The sequence below is a fragment of the Ursus americanus genome, chromosome 28 (assembly GCF_024610735.1).
Source record: "Ursus americanus isolate L20-20 chromosome 28, mUrsAme1.1.p, whole genome shotgun sequence".
Taxonomy (NCBI): Eukaryota; Metazoa; Chordata; class Mammalia; order Carnivora; family Ursidae; genus Ursus; species Ursus americanus.
In genome coordinates this window covers 30,856,451-30,877,107 of record NC_142154.1, presented here as the reverse complement: position 1 = coordinate 30,877,107, position 20,657 = coordinate 30,856,451, and the positions used below count along the sequence as shown (strand labels likewise).

The window sequence follows — 20,657 nt, the reverse complement described above, 5'->3', positions numbered from 1 at the left end:
TAACATACTAAATTTCTAAAATATGATTTAAGAGACTTGATTCCTAAGAACTAGTTTTGGGGGTAATACAGATATCCCTTGTTCTCTTGTTTTTATTTTTGAAGTACATTACTGCTCCTGATACTAGTTTTAAGAGTCAGTCTCTTTATGACTGTGGACCACTTCTTTAACCCTAGACAGATGTTTTGTCCTGCAAATGGATGTAGTCTTGAACGCCCTTCTTTTCTATCACAAAGTAATAAGCATATGTTTGAATCCCAACTGCATACCCAGCAATTTCTTAATAGAAAATTATATAAATAACCAATCTTTATTTAATTCAACCTTATATCCTATCTGTATTGGAAATGACTAGGATGATGAGTTGTACTGTTATTCATGGACTCTTCATTTTTAGTATTGCCTTTCCCATGTGAAGATGCTGCTCAGTTTGACTAGCATTAGAACTTTCCATCACCCAGTCACAGGACAATGATAATAAGGAGTGTGTAAACGAGGGAGGCCAGAACACACAATTTTATACCATAAGTATCCTGTCGTACCCAGAAAGATTAAAACCTGAATGTATTTGTATCTCCCAGAAAGCTTTCGTAGTGAAATAGTCTTGTCACATAAGACAAATGCCTGTGCCTTTGAGGAATGTATGGTTGAAATCAGTATTTTTGTGCTCTCTAAAATTATCATGGTAAAGATAACCCATGTCTCTTAAGAAAATCTTTCTGTGTTGTTAGGAAGTGGTTACTTTTGTTGTTGAAAATTTTCCTAGCCAGGCATACTTTCTTGGAAATTGATTTCCCACCAGATGTGTTCATTAAAGTCTTAGAATCCTTTAATATGCTCTGTAAAACTAGTATTTAGAATAGGGCAGTTGTATTTTCATTAAGTAGTTTGGTTAAACTGTAGCTCTCTTTCTGCATCTAGAGAAATCCCCCAAATACTGTGAACCCCCAAGATGTTTAAAATAGGGAGTTCAGGGCGCCTGGGTGACTTAATTGGTTAAGCATTGGAAGCATCGGACTCCTGGTTTCGTGATCTCAGGGTCCTGGGATGGAGCCCTGCCTCACGTTGGGTTCCTAGCTCAGTGGGGAGTCTGCTGCTTCTCCTCGCCCCCCCCCCCACTGCTCCTGCACACATACTCTCTCTAAATAAATAAATAAATAAATCTTTAAAATAAAAAAAAATAAAATAGGGAGTAGAAGGTTGAATGTGTTTGATTTGGTTTAGAAAGTAGATTATTAAGGAAGAATGGCAATTAGTAATAACAAAGTCATCTGCGGATGCCTGGGTGGCTCAGTCGGTTGAGTGTCTGCCTTCAGCTCAGGTCGTGATCGCAGGGTCCTGGGATCCAGCCCTGCATCAGGCTCCCTGCTCAGCGCTGAGTCCCTCTGCCCCTCCCCTCTGCTCATGCACACGCTCTCTCTCAAATAAATAAAATCTTAAAAACAAAACAAAGTTATCTGCTTGGTAATTTTGAGAAAAACTGAGAGTTTTTCTCTTGAGAGGTTTCAGAAGCCTTTGTTACTGTTATTTGCTCCTTAAACAGATTTGCAGATTATCAGTGGTATCCTAACATATTGAGAGCTTAATATTATGTGGTTAATTATAACCCAGAAATATAGAATGAAACATATTTTAGACCTGGAATTTGCTTCTTTGGGAAGATGTAAAATATCTTAATTGATTTCAGAGATTTGATTTAAAATGTATAATTAGAAATTGCCTTTTACCTATTTAAAATGACTATAGTTTATGGGCCAGGGTAGTCTGTTTCACAAAGGCAGAATTATGTAAGTAATAAAATGGGTGATACTCCCCCCCCCTTGTGGGAGTTACAGCATCAAACAAATGCAGCAAAGATATAAGCTTTACATCTTATTTATAGTTTCATTAAAACGAGTAAGTTTGATTTTCTAGATTTCTCCAAAAGAAAAAAAAAAACCCAATAGACCTGCTGTAGGGTAATAACTAGCTCGTTAGTAACCAAGAATATGACACAGACTTGGAGAAAGCTGTGATCTGTAGCACAGTTGTAAATGGACCACCATGAGAAAGATTTAAAACAAGGGTATTTGAGGGTGCCTGGCTGGCTTAGTTAGTGGATGGAGCATGTATATGACTCTTGATCTCGGAGTTGTAAGTTCAAGCCCCATGTTGAGGGTAGAGTTTACTTAAAAACTACAACAACAACAAAAATAAATAAAACAAGGGTTTGACAGAAGAAAGTTGGGAAGTTCAGTAGCCACCAAAAGAATTTGCCTATCTTACCCATCCTACTTGACTGATTCTTAAAGCTGAATTGCTTGGGCTTGAAACCTGACCCTGCCGTTTGCTACCTGTGTGACCTCAGACTAGTGTTTTTATTATTTTTCTCTCCCTTAGTTTATTCATCTGACAAATAGGATCACTATAAGGATTATGAGTTAATGCATATAAAACAGCGAGAACAGTATGTGGTATACAGGAAGTGCTCAGTAATTATTTCTAGATGACACTGGATAGTTAATTGTATTTACATGAACGAAATGTTTTAACTCCCGTAAAACTATTATTACTACGTGTATGGTTAAAAGTACTTTTATGTTTTTGTCCCCATCCCCACTAAAACATCTTTTAATTGTTACATATCTTAATAGCCAGTAATAATGATAATAGCTCATTTCTAGTGGTACTTACTGTATTCCACACTGTTCGGAGTGCTTTACGTATATTAATAACAATAAATGTGGTATTTAAAAATAAACCAAATCTAGAACTGGCTTCTCTTCGGTGGTAGTAATACAACCTAGTGTAGCATTGACACCAACTTTATAGTTTCTCTTCATAGGAATGTCCCAAATGCCATGTCACAATTGAGAAGGATGGCGGTTGTAATCACATGGTCTGTCGTAACCAGAACTGTAAAGCAGAGTTTTGCTGGGTATGTCTTGGCCCTTGGGAACCACATGGATCTGCCTGGTAGGTTGGGGAAATGAAGGGGAGAAAGTGTTCACATAAGATGTAATATATGCTGTGAAGTACAAGGTTTCTACCTCATGGAAGTCACCATCTAACTTGGGAGCTAGATAAATGAATATAATATGTGATCATTCTCAAAAGTATATGCAAGATGTCCGGAGAGAGGGATAAATTAGGCGTATTTCACAGAGCAGGTAACAATTGAGAAGAATTTTAAGGGGGATTAAGAGTTCATTATTTGAAAGTGGTAGAAAAAATGTTCAGGGCAAAAGGAGCCTCATGAACAAAGGTAGAATGCTGTGAAAGTACATGACTTATTTAGAGAAGAGTTGCATTGTCGAATATGTCTGTCTAGGCAGTAGTTGAAAACTGAGAGATATTGGCAAGACCCAACCTGCGATTGTGTTTTATTTACCTTTGTATGCTATTAGACAAATATGTGTCCCAAACTTTAAAAATTGGAAAATTGCTCAATGCAATCCAGATTTTTAGCCTTTCTTCAAACATAGGAACAAACCTGCATTCCTGCCTGGCAACACTCGCCTGGAATTGATTAGTAGCCCCTTAGATATGGCCTTTCTAGTTTGATATAGTTCCCCAAGATTGAATCTTAAGGGCAGTTGCATATATCATGATTGCACTATATTTAGAAGGTGGCATCACTTTTAGTAGAGATAATATATCTCTGTTCTGTGCATATTTCTAAGCAGTTTGAGAAAATACAAGTTAGACTCGTGATGCCTTGAGCTTTGAGAAAAAAGGAAGCACATTTCCTGGTAAAAATGAAAGTATTTCTGGGTGTTATAATATGCAGATGACCCATTTCACTAATTTGTGTTACCTGCTTATTGGCATTTCAGTTTGTGGCCCCTCTTAAGTTGTGGAGCATAGGAAAAGAGTTAGAAAGTAGACTGTGACCTGAAGTGGTTTGGATATTATCAGAAGGATTTTAAGTGGGGAGTGACCTGATTAGATCTGTAGTTTAGAAGAGATGGCTCTATATTATGTGCTTTACATACATTACCTCAGAACTGTGGCTACTTCGCAGAGAGTGAATGGGAGGGGAAGACATTGCTGAGGCAGGACAGGAAGAGGATCCCCCTCAAGACAATGGCAAGTCTTTCTTTTAGTTTCATTGGAACTTTTATTAGTTTCAGTAGAGGAATAGTGAGAGGGATTATTTGCCTGAAATTAATTCTGAATTAGGTAAGACTAGTTGGTTGTGTGGAAGTAAAGTGATTTTGCCACTGTCAAAACGAAGGAGAAAAGGGTATTGAGTGTTAGCCGGACAGGCACTCCAGACTTTAAGAAGCGAACTGGGGGATTAGACTATTCCCAGAAACTAAATTCACTCTGGTACATTTAAACCAATAAGCCTAATGAATGGAAAAGAAGAGCTACTAAAAGATATCTTTCTTGTTAAAGATACATTTTTTAAAGAAAGATTTTTATTTGTCAGAGAGAGAGCACAAGCAGGGGAAGCAGCAGGCAGAGGGAGAAGCAGGCTCCCTGCTGAGCAAGGAGCCCAATGGGGGGCTCCATCCTAGGACCCTCAGATCATGACGTGAGCCAAAGGCAGATGCTCAACCGACTGAGCCACCTCGGCGTCCCAAACATACATTTTTTCTATGTAAGGAAATCTCTGATCATAGCTCAAATTTTAAAGAACCTGTATTGAAAACTGAACAAAGGGGTGCCTGGGTGGTTCAGTCAGTTAAGCATCTGCCTTCAGCTCAGGTCCTGATCCCAGGGTCCTGGGCTTGAGCTCCACATCGGGCTCCCTGCTCATTGGGGAGCCTGCTTCTCCCTCTCCCGCTCCCTCTGCTTGTGCTCTCTCTTTCTCTCTGTCAAATGAATAAATAAAATTTAAAAGAAAAGAAAACTGAACAAAAACAAAACAAATAATGGATACAGGAGAATGAAGAATGGCCCCGACGAGGGTTGTCAGAAATGTTTCCTGTGTCTTGGCTTTACCCAGAGCTAACATTGCAAATGAATCATGCTGTGCTTCCTTATTTAATCTGAAAATGCCTCAGAATCCTCAAAATAGCATTTCAAGTAGCACTATCCATCATCTAAATTAGAAGTATAGATGAATTCTCCTTGCTTTCCTGGCCTTCAATTCCTTTATAATTATGAGTTGAGGCTTATAAATATCTTAAAAATATCAAAAGGAGGGGCGCCTGGGTGGCGCAGTTGTTGAGCATCTGCCTTCGGCTCAGGGCATGATCCCGGTGTTATGGGATCGAGCCCCACATCAGGCTCCTCTGCTGGGAGCCTGCTTCTTCCTCTCCCACTCCCCCTGCTTGTGTTCCCTCTCTCGCTGGCTGTCTCTGTCTCTGTCAAATAAATAAATAAAATCTTTAAAAAAATATATCAAAAGGAAAGTTTTTAAGGATATATTAGATAGGAAGAAGAGGTAATAGTAGTTGACCAGTAGAGGGCAAGGAGGAGCTGATCTTTGGGCTAAATTGAGTAATTTTGGTAAGAGAGGATTATAACAGCTATCTGACTAGTGAATTGTGGTCTGGGTTTTTTAAAAACTGAAAGATGAGATCAGTAAGCCATTATTGGTTATTTTACTGAGTACTTAAAGAAAACAGCTACCAAAAACTGAAAGCAGACAAAACGTAATCTCAAATTTCTAAAGTTTGTGATTGATTCCACAAACTACACATGAACCACATAACTTTTCTCTTACTTCAACTCCTCAAAATCAAATGGTGTTATTAAGATGATGGATTAGGGAGTGTTTTGTAGACCTCAGCAAGGTATTTCAGTGTGAGCTGAGAAGTTTGTTGCCTAGGCTATGAATACACACAGGGATCTTTGGGATTAATTGAATGTCCATTTCTTGGAGTTACAGGTAATGGATTTGAGTCTTCCTAATGGAATACTTCCCAGGTTTGCTGAAAGGTTTTGTCTTTAATCTTTTTTATTTGTGTAAACTGTGTACTGCTTTTCTGGTCAGTTTTACTGATGACTTTCTTGCACTAATTAGAGAATCTTGCATACATTTTAGGGTAACATCATAGAAGGATATTAAATAAATAGGCCATTAAAATCCTGGAAAACTTGACCAGCTGGAACAGTGAGTCCAGTTTAACAAGATTTAAATCAAATTCAAAATTCTTCCTTTAGATCTAAAAGGATTACTGTTAAAAAGATTCTGAAGACATGACTACAGCATGTGTACAATACAGTCCATAATTAAGGGCATGGCCCTCAGTTGGGAGACAGACATGTTTAATGCTTAGCTCTGAAACCCTAGTTATGTGACTTTAAGTATGTTACTTATCTTCTCAAAACTTAATTCTTCCTCTGCTCAACAAGGATAATCACGTTTCATAAGGTGGTTCAGGGAATTGAATGTGATAGTACATTTAAAGGCTTTAGTAGTGAGTGGGTGATGTGTAGTAAGCACTCAAGTATCAGCTGCTCCCGTAGTGTAGACTCCCAGAAAAGCAGAGGTAGAGTTCATGACAACAAGGGAAATGCCAGTCTGTTCATCTCCACTCTGAGCTGACTTCTGGGCATGTTTCCCCTGCTTCTCATTTTGTGCATCATTCAGTTTTCAGGGACTCTTGTAAACTCGAATAGCATGTAAAGCATATAGCACAGCAAGTGTTACGTAATAGTCCATCAACTATTGGTTCTCTTTTTTATAAACATAAGAAGGTGAGTAACTGGAAAAACTGGAAATATTTGGCTTAAATAACAGACAACCTAGGAAATAAGACCACTTTTTTCAAAAACTGAGGTAGAGGTTCAAACTGCAGGGGCGCCTGGGTGGCTCAGTCAGTTAAGCATCTGCCTTTGGCTCAGGTCACGATCTCAGGGTCCTAGTCAGCAGGGAATCTGCTTCTCGCTCTCTCCCTCTGCCCCTCCCCACCACTCCTCTCTCTTTCTCTCTTTCCGTCTCTCTTTCTCAAATAAAATCTTTAAACAGAAAGTTCAAACTGCAGTCAGGAATGGAAGTTCTAGAATGACAGTGTTTTCTAATGATTACAAGTGAGCTGATTTGGAATGAACTACTTCAGGAGGTGGGAAATCCAGCACCACTTTGAATTCCTTTCAGTCTTATAATTCTGTCGCAATGGTAGAACCCTGGGCATTTTAAATACCTCAGTTTAGCTGTATGAAGAAGAGCATTGCTTCTAGATAATCTCTGAATCCAGGGTAAAATTCTGTGATTTGTCCCCTTTTCATTGATTTTTGGCCTTACAGAATCCTCTTTAATTTACTTTAAGGTACAACTGTAACCGCTATAATGAGGATGACGCAAAGGCAGCAAGAGACGCACAGGAGGTAAGTACATTTATTTTCAGGTGACAGTTGAACAAGAATGTGCTTACGTGTTTATTAGGGAATAATTTAGCAGAAGTTTTCAGTTCCGAAAGAGTTGTGGAAAGACATTCTCGTAAATACTGGGTATCTGTGTACATTTAGAAAGGGAATCTTATTTGTAGCATTCCTGTTTATAGGTTTGTTTGCTTTCTTTTAATTAGTCATGTAGCACTGTTCTGGGTTTCAGTAGTTTTGGTGTCAAGATTTTCTCACACCAGAAGGAGTCTAGAGAACAGTGTTCGTTAAATAGTTTTGCTGCTGTTTATATGCATTCTTACTTTTTTTTTTTTAACCTCATTATTCATCAAGAAGTGGTAAGGATAATAGATGAGCTGATTTAGAATGGACTGCCTCAGGAGGGGAGAGTTCCCTATTACTGATTAGGGATAGAACTCACTGTTGTAGAAGGATTCAAACACTAGGTGTGAATTACCTCCATTAACACGTTGAGTTCCTCTCAGCCTCGTAATTCTATGGTAATTATAGAGTCCTGGAATTCATTCCTTACGGTCACCTATTCCATATTGTAATTCCCTAGGTGTCCCAAAAATATTCTTTTCAAATGGTTTTTCTTACTAGGATGCCGTTCAAAACATCTGTTGCTTATTTTTTTACTTTTTCTATGTTTCTTTAAAATTTATTTCTAATTAAAAATACCGTAAATACAAAAGAATATGTACGACCTAGTCTGTCATATTGTTAGAAGTGAGAGTTCTGTGTCTCACTTTTTAAAAAAGCTGGAAAATCGTACTTTGTATTTATAAATGATGAGTGGTGTTTCACAGATTCTCACAATATCTGTGATCCTTTTAAAGGGGAAAAAATGCCCACAAATTTCAATGTTGATTTAAATTATATTCATTATAATGTTACTTAAATATATACAACTATACAACCAAACCAAGAAAACTACAAAACCTGTGAGACTCAAGTTAAAGTTAATTTGACGGGTAAATTGTGTTGAAATTAAATTACTATTGATAAGCTGCTGGATGGCCCGAGTTTTTTTAAATTGAATGTTACTATGCTACTAAGTGCCACGTGGCAACTTGTTTTCCCACTGACTTCTAGATCTCAACTATTGCAAATTTTTATTCCTGTAGTGCATCATGACTTGGTTTGATCAGAATTTATCATTGATGTATTCTCTTTCACTTTTCCTCATTAGCTTAGTACAGTTAGTTAATGTTGCTTAATTCCAATCTTAGCCATTTTACAAATGTAAGACCTGAAATAAAACTTTGGTTCTTAATTACAAATTCATTGAGACGATCCCAGAGTATTTGTGTTTGTTTTCTTTAAGTTGTCATCAGATTTTAAAATACGTTTAAATCCCATGGTCTGTTCAGACCAGATCATTTGGCTTCTCTACCCCACTCCCATTGAGTATGCTTAGACTACAAATTGAGATGCATTACCCCATGTAGTTTTAATATAAAAGTTCTATACTGAGAGTCATGCTTTCCAGCCTCCCATTTGGACTTGATTCTACTTTTGTATTTTTTTGTTTAGCTCAGTTTGTCATTGCATTTCTTTCTGTTTGTTTGTTTGTTTTAATCTTAGCCTTTCTTTCTTATGGCTTTCTCCTTCTGTTTTAAGCAGTCATGATTGTTTTAAATCTTGTTGAAGAAACCATAAATTTCTCTGAAGTTTATTCTAATTCTGGTAATAGTTATCCGGAGTCTACAGAGAAATGTCCTTTTTTTCTTAAGCTGCATTATATTTTTGCTAATTACCGTGGTGTAGACTTTTAGTTGTTACTTCTGAATGAAGAATAATGTAGCTAGATCTAGCCAGATATGGTATTCACCAGTAGAGAAAGTATAGGAATTATTCTTGGCCTCATTTGGGTGCTGGTAGAATCTCTTTCTGAGATCCGCAAGGAGGGTGGATTATTGTGCATAGCTTCTAAGCTAGCTTCTAACATGTAGATTCTGGAGGCTAGACCACGTTATTTTTCTAGGTTACATCTTTTGGACTGAACTAGAATCTTCTGATCCTGTGGGTGTACAGAGAAAAATTTTATATGAGTGGATTTATTTATTTATTTAGTGGGAGCCATTCGTCCCAGAATGGAGCACACCATTGCATGCTCATCTGGCCTCTTCTTTGCTCACTTTCCCTACTCCCTTAATCTGGCATAGTATTCACTGGGAGTTATAGCCTTAAGAAGTACTAGAATGTTGGCACGCAGTCCAAAAAGAACGTAAATGGGTAGTTGAATGCTTTGGAAAGGTGTACCTGTGTTGTAAAAAGTTGTTGACTTAACATACTGTGCCATGGTGCTGATCGTAGTGGACGTTTGGATTTTCTTATTTTCTAGACCAGGAGAGTCAGTATACTTTTTCTGTAAAGGACCAGATGGTAAATATTTTCATCTTTACAGATTATATAGTCTCTTTACAACCATTCAGCTCTGCCTTTGATCTTGTAATGGTAAATCAGCTGTAGACTCATATGAGTAGGCATGACAGAGTTATGGACAGAAGTTGAACAAAGTTCCAAGTTAACAAAACCAGGCAGCTGCTGGATTTGGCTCACAGGCCAGAGTTTGCTTATCCCTGTTCTAAGCTCTAAGCAGTCAGGTTTGTTGCTTTGGATCTTTTTCCAAAGTGTTTTCAGGTCATCACTCAGTGCATTTCTCAATCCAGGTTCTGGCATTTGATTTAAAAGTTGGTCTTATTTGCAGTGGTGGAATGGGTTCATGTTGAATTTTAGAGGTATTTTAGTGAGAAGCTGTTTTAGAATTACTGAATCATTAAATCAGTCACTAAATCAAATCAGCTAACATATATTTTAATATGGTAGTTTAGATTTTCCATTTAATCTTCGAAATTTGACAGGCTTGAAAATGTTAATGCTTGAGGGGAGATAAAATGCCAAGCAGATTATTTTCTACATATTAGATTTTAGACATAATTGGCATTAATTTTTCGATTAACACATATTTAATAACATTAATATTACTGCTTTTTAATCTAATAACAATGACATATAATTGGCATAATTTTCCAGTGTATAAGCATTGATTTGACACCTCTCTGATTCTTGAGTAGTAGTAATAGATTTTTTGAGATGCTTCGGTGTTTTATGATACTGGATCATATGATTGGCTAATTATGTGGTTCAGAGTTAGTATTTCTTTTTTTTTTTTTTTAAAGATTTTATTTATTTATTCGACAGAGATAGAGACAGCCAGCGAGAGAGGGAACACAAGCAGGGGGAGTGGGAGAGGAAGAAGCAGGCTCATAGCGGAGGAGCCTGATGTGGGGCTCGATCCCATAACGTCAGGATCACGCCCTGAGCCGAAGGCAGACGCTTAACCGCTGTGCCACCCAGGCGCCCCCAGAGTTAGTATTTCTAAGCAGGAACCCAACCATAGGGCCTAGTAGTGTCTGTGCTATTTGTAGTCTCTGAGACATAAGGAGAAGAAGAGGAAGTGACAGTAAAAAGGAATATGTAGGGGCGCCTGGGTGGCTCATTCGGTTATGTGTCTGCGTTCAGCTCAGGTCACGATCCCAGAGTCCTGGGATTTAGTCCCACATTGTGCTCCCTGCTCAGCAGGGAGTCTGCTTCTCCCTCTTCCCCTCACCTCCTCTCTCTCTCTCTCAAATAAACAAACAAAATCTTAAAAAAAAAAATAAAAGGAAGAAATACATATGTGTGGTAAGAAACCCTTTCATAGTGGTTTCATTTAATAAATGTTTAGTAATCATTTTCTGCATATTAAGCACTAGAGATAACAATATTACTTTTTAAAAAAGTCTATCTCTAGAGATTTACAGTATACTGTGAGAGACCAAGTTGAATTACTTGTTCAGTCTGATTAATAATATAAAACAAATCTAGACAGATATCATGTTGTTTCTTTGGTAATACTTCATGTATCTTTAAAACACTTTTAATATAACTGCAATACCATTGTTATCTTTGTGTATATATTATATGTTTTTAAAGCAATACTTTGTTAATATCATTAATTATCCAGTGTTCAAATGTCTCCATTTATCTCATAAATTTTCTTTTATAGTTGGTTCAAATCAGGATCAGGATCCACACAGGTCCACAAATTGGATTTGATCGTTATCTTCTGAGTAGTCTCTAATCTATAGGTCTACCATTCCTTTTCCCCCTCCACATTGCCATTTATTTGTTGAGGAAACTAAGTCATTTTGTACTGTAAATTTTTCACATTCTGGATTTTGCTCATTGTAACTCCCTGGTATCATTTAATAGGTTCTTTTATCCCTGTATTTCCTAAAACTGGTGGTTAAGTTTAGATACTTGAATTCATACTCAACTGGGGAGTGGGAGGGGCACCTACCTGTCGATACTGAAGACTTCTTTGGTATTATGTGAGGAGTTAGATGATGTCTGGCTGCCTCTCTGTTGTTTTCCACTTTAAAATGTTGATGCTTCTTGCTTGTTTACCTATTGCATACCGCAGAACGTGCCATCCAGTGGAACTTTCTATGATGGAAATGCTCTTTATGGCCACTGACCACAAGTGGCTGTTGAGCACTGAGGAACTGAATTTTTTATTGTGGTTTAAATAACCACAGGCGGCCAGTGGTTGCCATATTGGGAAGTACAGCTATAGGATATTCCTAGCAGTATTAAATAACAAAAGGTGGCAAGAGATGTCTGTCTGTTCTGATTCTACCCTAAATTCCTATACGGTTGCATCTATAAAGACGGTATCAGCTTTCGTGTGTATTATAATTACATGTCCATAATTTTTCTTAATGGGACAGCGATCTAGGGCAGCCCTGCAGAGGTACCTGTTCTACTGTAATCGCTATATGAACCACATGCAGAGTCTACGCTTTGAGCACAAGCTCTATGCTCAGGTGAAGCAGAAAATGGAGGAGATGCAGCAGCACAACATGTCCTGGATTGAGGTGCAGTTCCTGAAGAAAGCAGTTGATGTCCTCTGCCAGTGTCGTGCCACACTCATGTACACTTATGTCTTCGCTTTCTACCTCAAAAAGAATAACCAGTCCATTATCTTTGAGGTAGGAATAGTTACTGAGTGGGGAAAGAAAAACCCAGTGTCATTGGACTGCTTGGTCTTTCATAGATAAGATATATAGAGTTTTAAAGGTTCCTATTTGCTTAGAATTCAGATTTCTTGTCCTAAACTGCATTCAGATTGATGTGGTTTAGCCAGCTAGTGATTAAGTGTGCAGGCTCCAGAGTCAGCCCTGAATTTGAAACTAGCTCTGTTGACTTAGAGCAAATTACTTAACGTTATCTATGTCTTATTTTTAAATGAAGATAATACTTCTCAAGGATGTTAACAAGGTTTAAGTGAGACAATACATGCATATTGCTTATATAGCACCTGGCACATCAGAAGTTCTCAGTAAAAGCCTTTATTCGGTCAAAACTAATATATGGTATTAGAAGTTCATATGGTGGTTACCTTTGGTGGAAAAGTAGTGACTAATGGGGACTTTTAGCAGTAAAGGTTTTTCAAGTAGAGATGCTCACTTAAAATTGATGCATAGGGGCAGCTGGGTGGCTCAGTCAGTTAAGCATCTGTCTTCAGCTCAGGTCATGATCCCAGGCTCTTGAGATCGAGCCCTGCGTTGTGCTCCCTCACTCTCTCTTACTTGCTCTCTCTCAAATAAATAAATAAATAAAATCTTTTTTTTAAAAAATAAGATTACTGTATAATAAAAAAGAATGAGATCTTGCCACTTGCAGCAACATGGATGGACCTAGAGAGTATAATTCTAATTAAATTGATATCACTCATATGTGGAATTTAAGAAACAAAACAAATGATCAACCTAAGAAAAAACGAGACCAAACTCCCCCCCCCTTTTAAAGATTTTATTTATTTATTTGTCAGAGAACGAGCACAGAAACGGCAGGCAGAGGGAGAAGCAGGCTCCCTGCTGAGCAAGGAGCCTGATGTGGGACTTGATCCCAGAATCCTGGGATTATGACCTGAGCCGAAGGCAGATGCTTTACCGACTGAGCCACCCAGGTGTCCCAAAAAAAACCCACTCTTAAATACAGTGAACAAACTGGTGGTTGCCACAGGAGAGGTGGGTGGATGGATGGTGAACTAGGTGTTGGGAATGAAGAGGTATAAACTGCCACTCACAAAATAAATTAATCACAGAGGTGAAAAGAATAACATGGGAATATAGTCAATAAGATGGTACTAATGTCTTTTGGTGACAGTTGGTGACTACACTTACCACAATAAGCACTGAGTAATGTACAGAATTGTTGAGTCACTATATTGTACACCTGAAACTAACAAACTGCATGTTAAAAAGTTGATGCATAGAACATTGATGACCATAGATGACTAGACAATAACCCTGACTAGCAGATGGGAATTAAATGGGTAAATGTACAGAACTAGCCATAGCAGTAAAGGATAACAATTTCAATCTTCCATGCATTGTTCTCTTAGAAGAAGTAGTGCAACCAGTTGTAAACAGGAATGGGTTAATATTTTTTCCTCAAGTTTCCCCTCTTTTTGTTTCAGCAGATAGCAGTTTGCAGAACTAGAGTAGGTCCAAAAGACTTTTCCTAATGCTTTTCAGGATTTTTTTTTTTTTATTGCTACTAAAAAATTACCCTGGAAAAGAGAACAGGTTGTTAGAGGTGAAAGTGATAAAGAGCTTACAGGTGCAGAAACCACCTGTGAAAATTACAGAATCAGTGTTGAGAGCAGTCTATAGGTAAATAAGCAGCCAAGATGGTGTATCTTTTAGCTTTCATCTAAGCCAAAATTTGCTATGTATTTTTCCTCTTCTCTTGCAGAATAACCAAGCAGATCTAGAGAATGCCACAGAGGTGCTTTCGGGCTACCTCGAACGAGATATTTCCCAAGATTCTCTGCAGGATATAAAGCAGAAAGTACAAGATAAATACAGGTGAGATTTCTTTACCAGTTTTTGAGAAAAGTTTCTGCCCCTATGCCTTAGTGGTGAAGTTAGATGATAGTGAAACTTGGATTTAGCATATTCAGTAACAGTGTTGTTGCCATTGCTTCTGTCTTTGGGGCAACAAATTGCAGTTAGTAGTGATAGTCAAGCATGTATCCCACTGGCTGGTTCTGTTTCTTCCATTTAGCTTTATCTACTTAGTTACCACATTGTGAGGAAGAAAGAACCTAAGAAAGGGCAAGTGGTTATTAGGAGGGGGGGTGAGATCAGGGTGCTGGCTCTAGCCTGGGAATTCTGGGGATCGTGGCTGTCGACAAGTGAGCTAACCAAGCTTTTTTAGAGTGTTTACTACATTTGTTTTTTCTAAGGAGAGGATTACTTTGTCCTAGAGGTAGAGGATACTTCAAAATGTGCTGCCTCTTAAGCTAAAGATGCAAAATGCTTGCTTTCTCAACATGGAGCTATTTCCCCCAGTGTTGTTTCCTGACAGATACTACCATCTTTTCAATGGTAGTAGAAACCTTTGGGCATTTGGAAGACTTGGAGATGTAGTCCCAAGTAGTATTTTCACTTCCCTTAGTCAACTATAGCTACTACACTGTGTTTGTAGTCACTTTCACAGTTAACAGAGATTTTATAGATGTGAATCAGTAATCCTTGAAATTATTTCTTTCTGAAACTGTTACTTATCTGTGGAATGACAGAATTGAATCAGATGCTTTCTAAGGGCCTTCGGAATGTCTAACATTTTATTACTCTAAAATTAATTTTCAAAACTAGGAATCACAACTTTTGAAGAACACCTCTTTAAAATTAGAAAACGGTTTGTTGTGTGCATCTAGACCTGAAAATGTGCCTGTTAAAAAAAACAAGTGCTTGTTCCAAGTCTGGATAAACTGTAGGAGTGCCTTTAAAAATAAGTAAATAACCTCTTTTTTTTATTATTGGAGGCTGACAAATGTTTTTTTTTTTTTTCTTTGCAGATACTGTGAGAGTCGACGAAGGGTTTTGTTACAGCATGTGCATGAAGGCTATGAAAAAGATCTGTGGGAGTACATTGAGGACTGAGAATGGCCCTGCATAAAATGAACTCTGAAAACTTTACCATCTAGAGTGCTCATGCAATTAAAACAAAACAAAACAAAACAAACACAAACAAGGAGGCACTAAGCCTGTTCTGACACCTCTGGTCTGTAGTACCAGAATTCTGTTTTGTTAACGGAAAGTTTAAGTAAATTATATTGTAATAAAAAAAGGTAGATAAACCATTGTACAACAGTATTCTAGGCCGCCAACAAAAGTGTGACAGACACACTAAAAGCCCTCCAACTTTAACTTGTAACGTAGCTTCATTCTCAACGCTGACTCCTTTTTTTCTTTTTCTTTTTCCTGAGTATAGTACAGTTAAAATTTAAAACAGCTCCTTGACACTGCTTTTCATGTCCAAACCAGCCATTTTGTTGTACTTTGGTAAAGGACCTCTTCCCCTTCCTCCCCTACACATACAGATACACCCACACACACAGACTGACTCTCTTTCTCTCATACCCCAAGGTCATGAGTGAATTAGTGAATTAGTTCCTTGTGAAGAAAATTCTTGGGGCGGGGAAGGGGGTAGGCAGCAAGAGGAATTAAACAAAAAAACAAAAAAACTTTGTATATGACTTTTAAAACAAGAGGACAACACAGTATTTTTCAAAATTGTATATAGCGCATATGCATGGACAAAGCAAGCGTGGCACGTGTTTGCATAATGTTTAATTACAAAAAATATTTATTCTTTAAAAATCTTCAAGATTATGTCTATTTGCTGTGCATTTTCTTTCAGTTTGCTTTATCTTTCCAGGGTTGAGGGTTGGGATAAAGGTGTGTTGGTTTAGCACCTCTGGAAGACCTAACTAGAGCTCTTTGATTTTCCTTTCCTGAGATTACTTTGCCCTTTCTCGTTTTGATATGTCCGTTGCTGGCCATGGGCCTCATGCCTTGAATTCCAGCTCTTGATCAGGGACAGGGAGGTCAAGCTCTGACTAAATGCCATGGCCTGATAAGGGCTGCAACAGGGAGCTTTTTGCTGTCGTTCAAGAATGACCCAGTCCCCAACCTCCTCCTCACTCCATGGCCTCGTTCATCTACCTAAGCCTTTGTGCGCCTGTGACATGCACACACCTGAAGGCTTCCTGTGCTCCCTGTCACATCCAGAGGAAACATTTCAACTTTTTTCCTTTTTTTTTTTTCCCCCTTAATTGCTGCTTTTGAGCCTTTTTGAGATTTTAGTTATGGCTCTTCTCTCACCCCTTCTTTACATTAGGGTGTCAAATAGAATGTTTTTGCTTTAAATATAAATATAAATAAATAGCCATTCACTTAGTTTCAGATTGTGAATTTAAAATGGCAGATACTGAAATTGCTTGTGTGTGTTGCTGTGGGTTCAGTTTGAAGGCAAACACCCCTAGAACATAATATTCCCATCTAGTGCATTTAAATAGAAATCACTGAGTTTGCTTCTTTTCTATTGTCAGCAGGTAGGAGAATTAATAATGCATTTTAGCTGTGATGTCCATTTTTATGAAATTTCTACTAAAAGCTATGTTAAAAGTAAAGGATGGTGGTGGTTTTATTAACTATATACCTGTTTAGGCCATTCTGGCTGTGGTATTTTTCAACAGGTCAGCATCCCTAAATCTGTCAGTTTTATACAGGAGTGCAGAGTGAACTAGGCAACTAGATCAAGAGGTCTTAATATTAAATACCAGTTTTCGTGACCTCTTTGTCTTCCTTTAAATGGCTTGCGCCTAGGGAGTGTTTACCATTTGTGAGGCAGCTTTGTCTGCTCTTGCATTGTACATCTTATTACTCCATTGGGAAGTAGGTTCACTTTCCTCTGGCCTTTTGCCTAAGTTAGGCTTTGCTGAATCAACCCTCCTTTTCCTTTTAGAAAAAGGTTGTTACATGAGATGTACTTGCAACTGTTCTTTTCCCATCAAAAATCAGTGAATGTTTGCTGAGTATATTATGCTGCTTCGTTAAACCACTTGTCGCTTTAGGATCAACTTCGCCCATACCTTTTATCCTCTCCTCCCTTGCCACGTCAGGTACAAATCTGAGCTCAGTGTCTGCTTCTTCCATAGTCTCTTCTCCTCCCCTCTCCCCCATCATTCATTCGACTTTATTTTAAATGACTGCATCAATCTTAAAAGACATTTATCAAAACTAAGGAGATTTTTTTTTTTAACAGAAAGCTTGAATGAGTTCCTTTCCCTGGTAACTTTGAAAAGCAGCCAGAGTTGCTATCTAGATGTATGTGGCTCCCTTATAATGTTTTGTGTACGTGTGGTGTTTTTAAAAATCTTACCAGTTAACTGCAGTATCTAGGCTTCAGTGTCATAAATCCTCTTTACATGCTCCCCTTGCAACAAGTATCCAGAAACAGTGTGCACTTCATAATATCAGCCCCCATCCATGGAGGAACAGTGCTTTTTAGAGATGCTTTTTAGTTTCAGTGTTGGCATATTACCTAAGGGTATTGCAGTTGTGGGTGCATTCCCTAATTTGTATGGATCAAGGTGAACTGGCCTTTTCTGAACTTCCAAGCTTTCAACAGCTATCTCCATATTTGACAGAATTCCCTGAGTTAATTGCTTTCATTGTTAGTAGCTTCAGTGACCCCAGCTGGGATAGGCAAGCCATATTGTATGACAGCTTCCCTATTTCACCTGCCTAAGTCTTTTTGTCAGAGGGCTCTATTCACGGTAAGCACCAGGGTCTCCTTGTCTTCTTGAGGGCAGTTACATTGTCTTTTGAAAGTGCATGCTTCATTTGAACAATTCATTGAGCAGTAGATGGACTTTAAATGATTTTCAATAAAATTTTGATCCAAAGCTCAGGATACACACAGTGGTAAAATTGAGTAGCATATAATATCATCAAACTCTAAATTCTGTGTAATTTGCTGCAACCCAGATTGTATGTGTTTTATGTGTGTTTAAATAAATATATTAAATACACATGTGTATACATACACACATATATAACAGATCCAAGATTGACTGACTTGATTTGAAATGGTTGAATCTGCAGTGTAAAATGTGGTTCAGCCATGATTAGGAACTGAAATTTAGTACAAGAGAGAAAAGGACTTGATGTAACAAAATCTTTTAGCTACAAATCCCGGTATAGAGCACTTGGGGGTTGGGTGGGGGCGGGTTGGTGAGACAATCAGATCGGTAAATTGATTAAATGCTCCTAACCCTGTAATTTTGTGCATAGAGCACCCTGTGCTGTGGAAATAACTGTTCTTAGATTTTCATTGTAACTGGACTGTTCAGGTTGCCCAGAGGGAAAGAACATTCCTAATTCTAATAAAATAAACTTTTATTTTGTTATTCCATTAGTTACTTATGTTTATTTTTATAGTTAAAAAAAAAGATATATTGGTGGCCCAAGTCACCTGTTTTATGTGCCTTATTCACTGTTCCTACTTAATATAAAATGATGAGATTTGGTTCAGTTTCTTTGCAGGGAACTGTGAATGAGACCATCCCCCACAATTAACTTGGTTAATAAAGCCTTCAGAGCATTTCTGTCTTGAACATTGAATTTAAATTGCTCTTTGTGTTGTAACAATGACAGATGCTCAGATTTTTGTCAGTTTTTTAAACAAAATATTTTAAAAGTCATTTAAACTCCCTCACATTGCTTCCATTTAGCTCACTCTTAAAAGCTACTAAGTATCTCCTGTAGGGATGGAGGGAGAGTTTTTTCTTAGACCCCATAAGTCGGAGATCTCCATCATTGATATTCTAGCCAAATCCAGATTTTAGGACTATTTAATTTGGTTTTATTTGGATCTATACTTATGAGAGTTCAAGTATCACTTCTATCTTCAAAGCACTTTAACTTCTATTACTGTCTAGTAGAGGTGTAAACAATTGCTGTTTTACAAAAGAAGAAAATAAGGCTCAGTGAGGTTAAGTAACTTGCCCAAGATTTCAGTTTCTTCTATCTGGGACTCGATCAACATTGTACTACCTCTTTGTATATTAATTTGGTCTCAGAATGACCTAGCATTCAGTACCAGGAAAGGTGGCTCTTAACTACAGCATTGTGCTTTTAACCACGTAAAAGACTATGTAAATGCCTGTCACTGCTACTGTTTGAGGAATGTTATGTACTATCTCTGATCTTTAATATGTTGATGCTGTTTCAACTAATGTGGCTCTGTTTTGCTCAATCAAGTGAAACCAGCCATGGGAGAATAGCCCTTCCCATCTTGCTGATTAGGACAGTCCTCATGGGAAGACTATTGCATGTGATAATTAAGAGTAAAGGGTTCAGCATTATTTGATTTGATAAAGTGGCCAAGCAATTTGCAGTTAATTGGTCTAGTTATTTGAGTGAATTTTTAATATAAAGAGTTTTGGATAGCCTACTGGAACTTGTTACAAAATTTGTTTTATAAGTGATAACTGAAAATGCACAAACAGCTGAAATCTACTTGTTCTCAGCATTTCTCCTTCGAACTGGATGGATGGCATTTGGGGCTTTAAGAAGATAAGTAGTGAGCATTATGGGGAAATCTTGGCTCTTTCAGGAACAGGAAAAAGTGTGGACCCCTCAGACTTTGTCAGGTTTCTTTGGGGATAAAGTTGGTGTATTTCTGGTTCATTTTAAGGAATTTGCTTCTTAAACTCCCAAGATGAGATCGCTAACTTGGAAATGCTCAACTGGAAATAAATAGTGCCTATTGTAGGAGTAAACAGACAACTTCTGAGTTTTAATTTTTTGCTTATTGTGGATTTAAATCAGTTTTTAAGGCAACTGTTGGTCTTTCTCTAGGCAGTAGCAGGTTGGGAAAAATATTATGAAGTTTTTTTTGAAAAGCAGTTTTCAGACTATGTTTAAACCACAGATACGCTTGTTGAGGGCCATTTTCAGAATAGGAGCCAATTAGTATATAAATGAATCACACATTGATATGTAGCAGCTCTGACAATACCAAAAGCACAACTTTATTGCAGTAATCCAGGGGTGCCATGTAAGACAGGAATCTCAAAATCATATCTACAAGAGCCAGGTAAATATTTTAATAGGCTACTGTGGGTTAAGTGCTCTGAGAGGAGCATGTGAAATACACATTACGTGAATTCTCAATTTTGAGATGTCAGTAGTTCCAATATTCTTAAATGTCGATCAAAGGAAAACTACACTTGGGCCATACCGTTTTTCACTTTGTGTTAATCTTGTGTTTGTTACTGAATGCCACTTTGCTTCTGACACACTGGCATCACTAAGCAGCAGAACAAAAACTAATGCCTCGGTTGCACCCCATGGTGATTATGACTAAATCACTTCGGTTGTGTCCTGGGCATCAGTAATTTGTAAAGTCCTATCCTTACCCCCATCCCTGATGATTATGCAACACAGTTCGAGACATGCAGACTAGGT

The 20,657-nt window shown here is 37.9% G+C and overlaps 1 protein-coding gene across 1 annotated transcript in view; it reads left to right on the top strand.

Moving 5' to 3' along the window:
* Positions 1 to 18,600, top strand: part of ARIH1 (ariadne RBR E3 ubiquitin protein ligase 1) — a 117,589-nt gene extending 98,989 nt beyond the window's left edge. Inside the window, exons 10-14 of the mRNA XM_045795266.2 lie at positions 2,825 to 2,955; positions 7,206 to 7,263; positions 12,057 to 12,317; positions 14,089 to 14,201; positions 15,197 to 18,600. Of these exons, the coding sequence (XP_045651222.1) occupies positions 2,825 to 2,955; positions 7,206 to 7,263; positions 12,057 to 12,317; positions 14,089 to 14,201; positions 15,197 to 15,281 (648 nt within the window). The 3' untranslated portion in view covers positions 15,282 to 18,600. The remainder of the gene's footprint in view (positions 1 to 2,824; positions 2,956 to 7,205; positions 7,264 to 12,056; positions 12,318 to 14,088; positions 14,202 to 15,196) is intronic.
* The last annotated feature ends 2,057 nt before the right edge of the window (positions 18,601 to 20,657 follow it).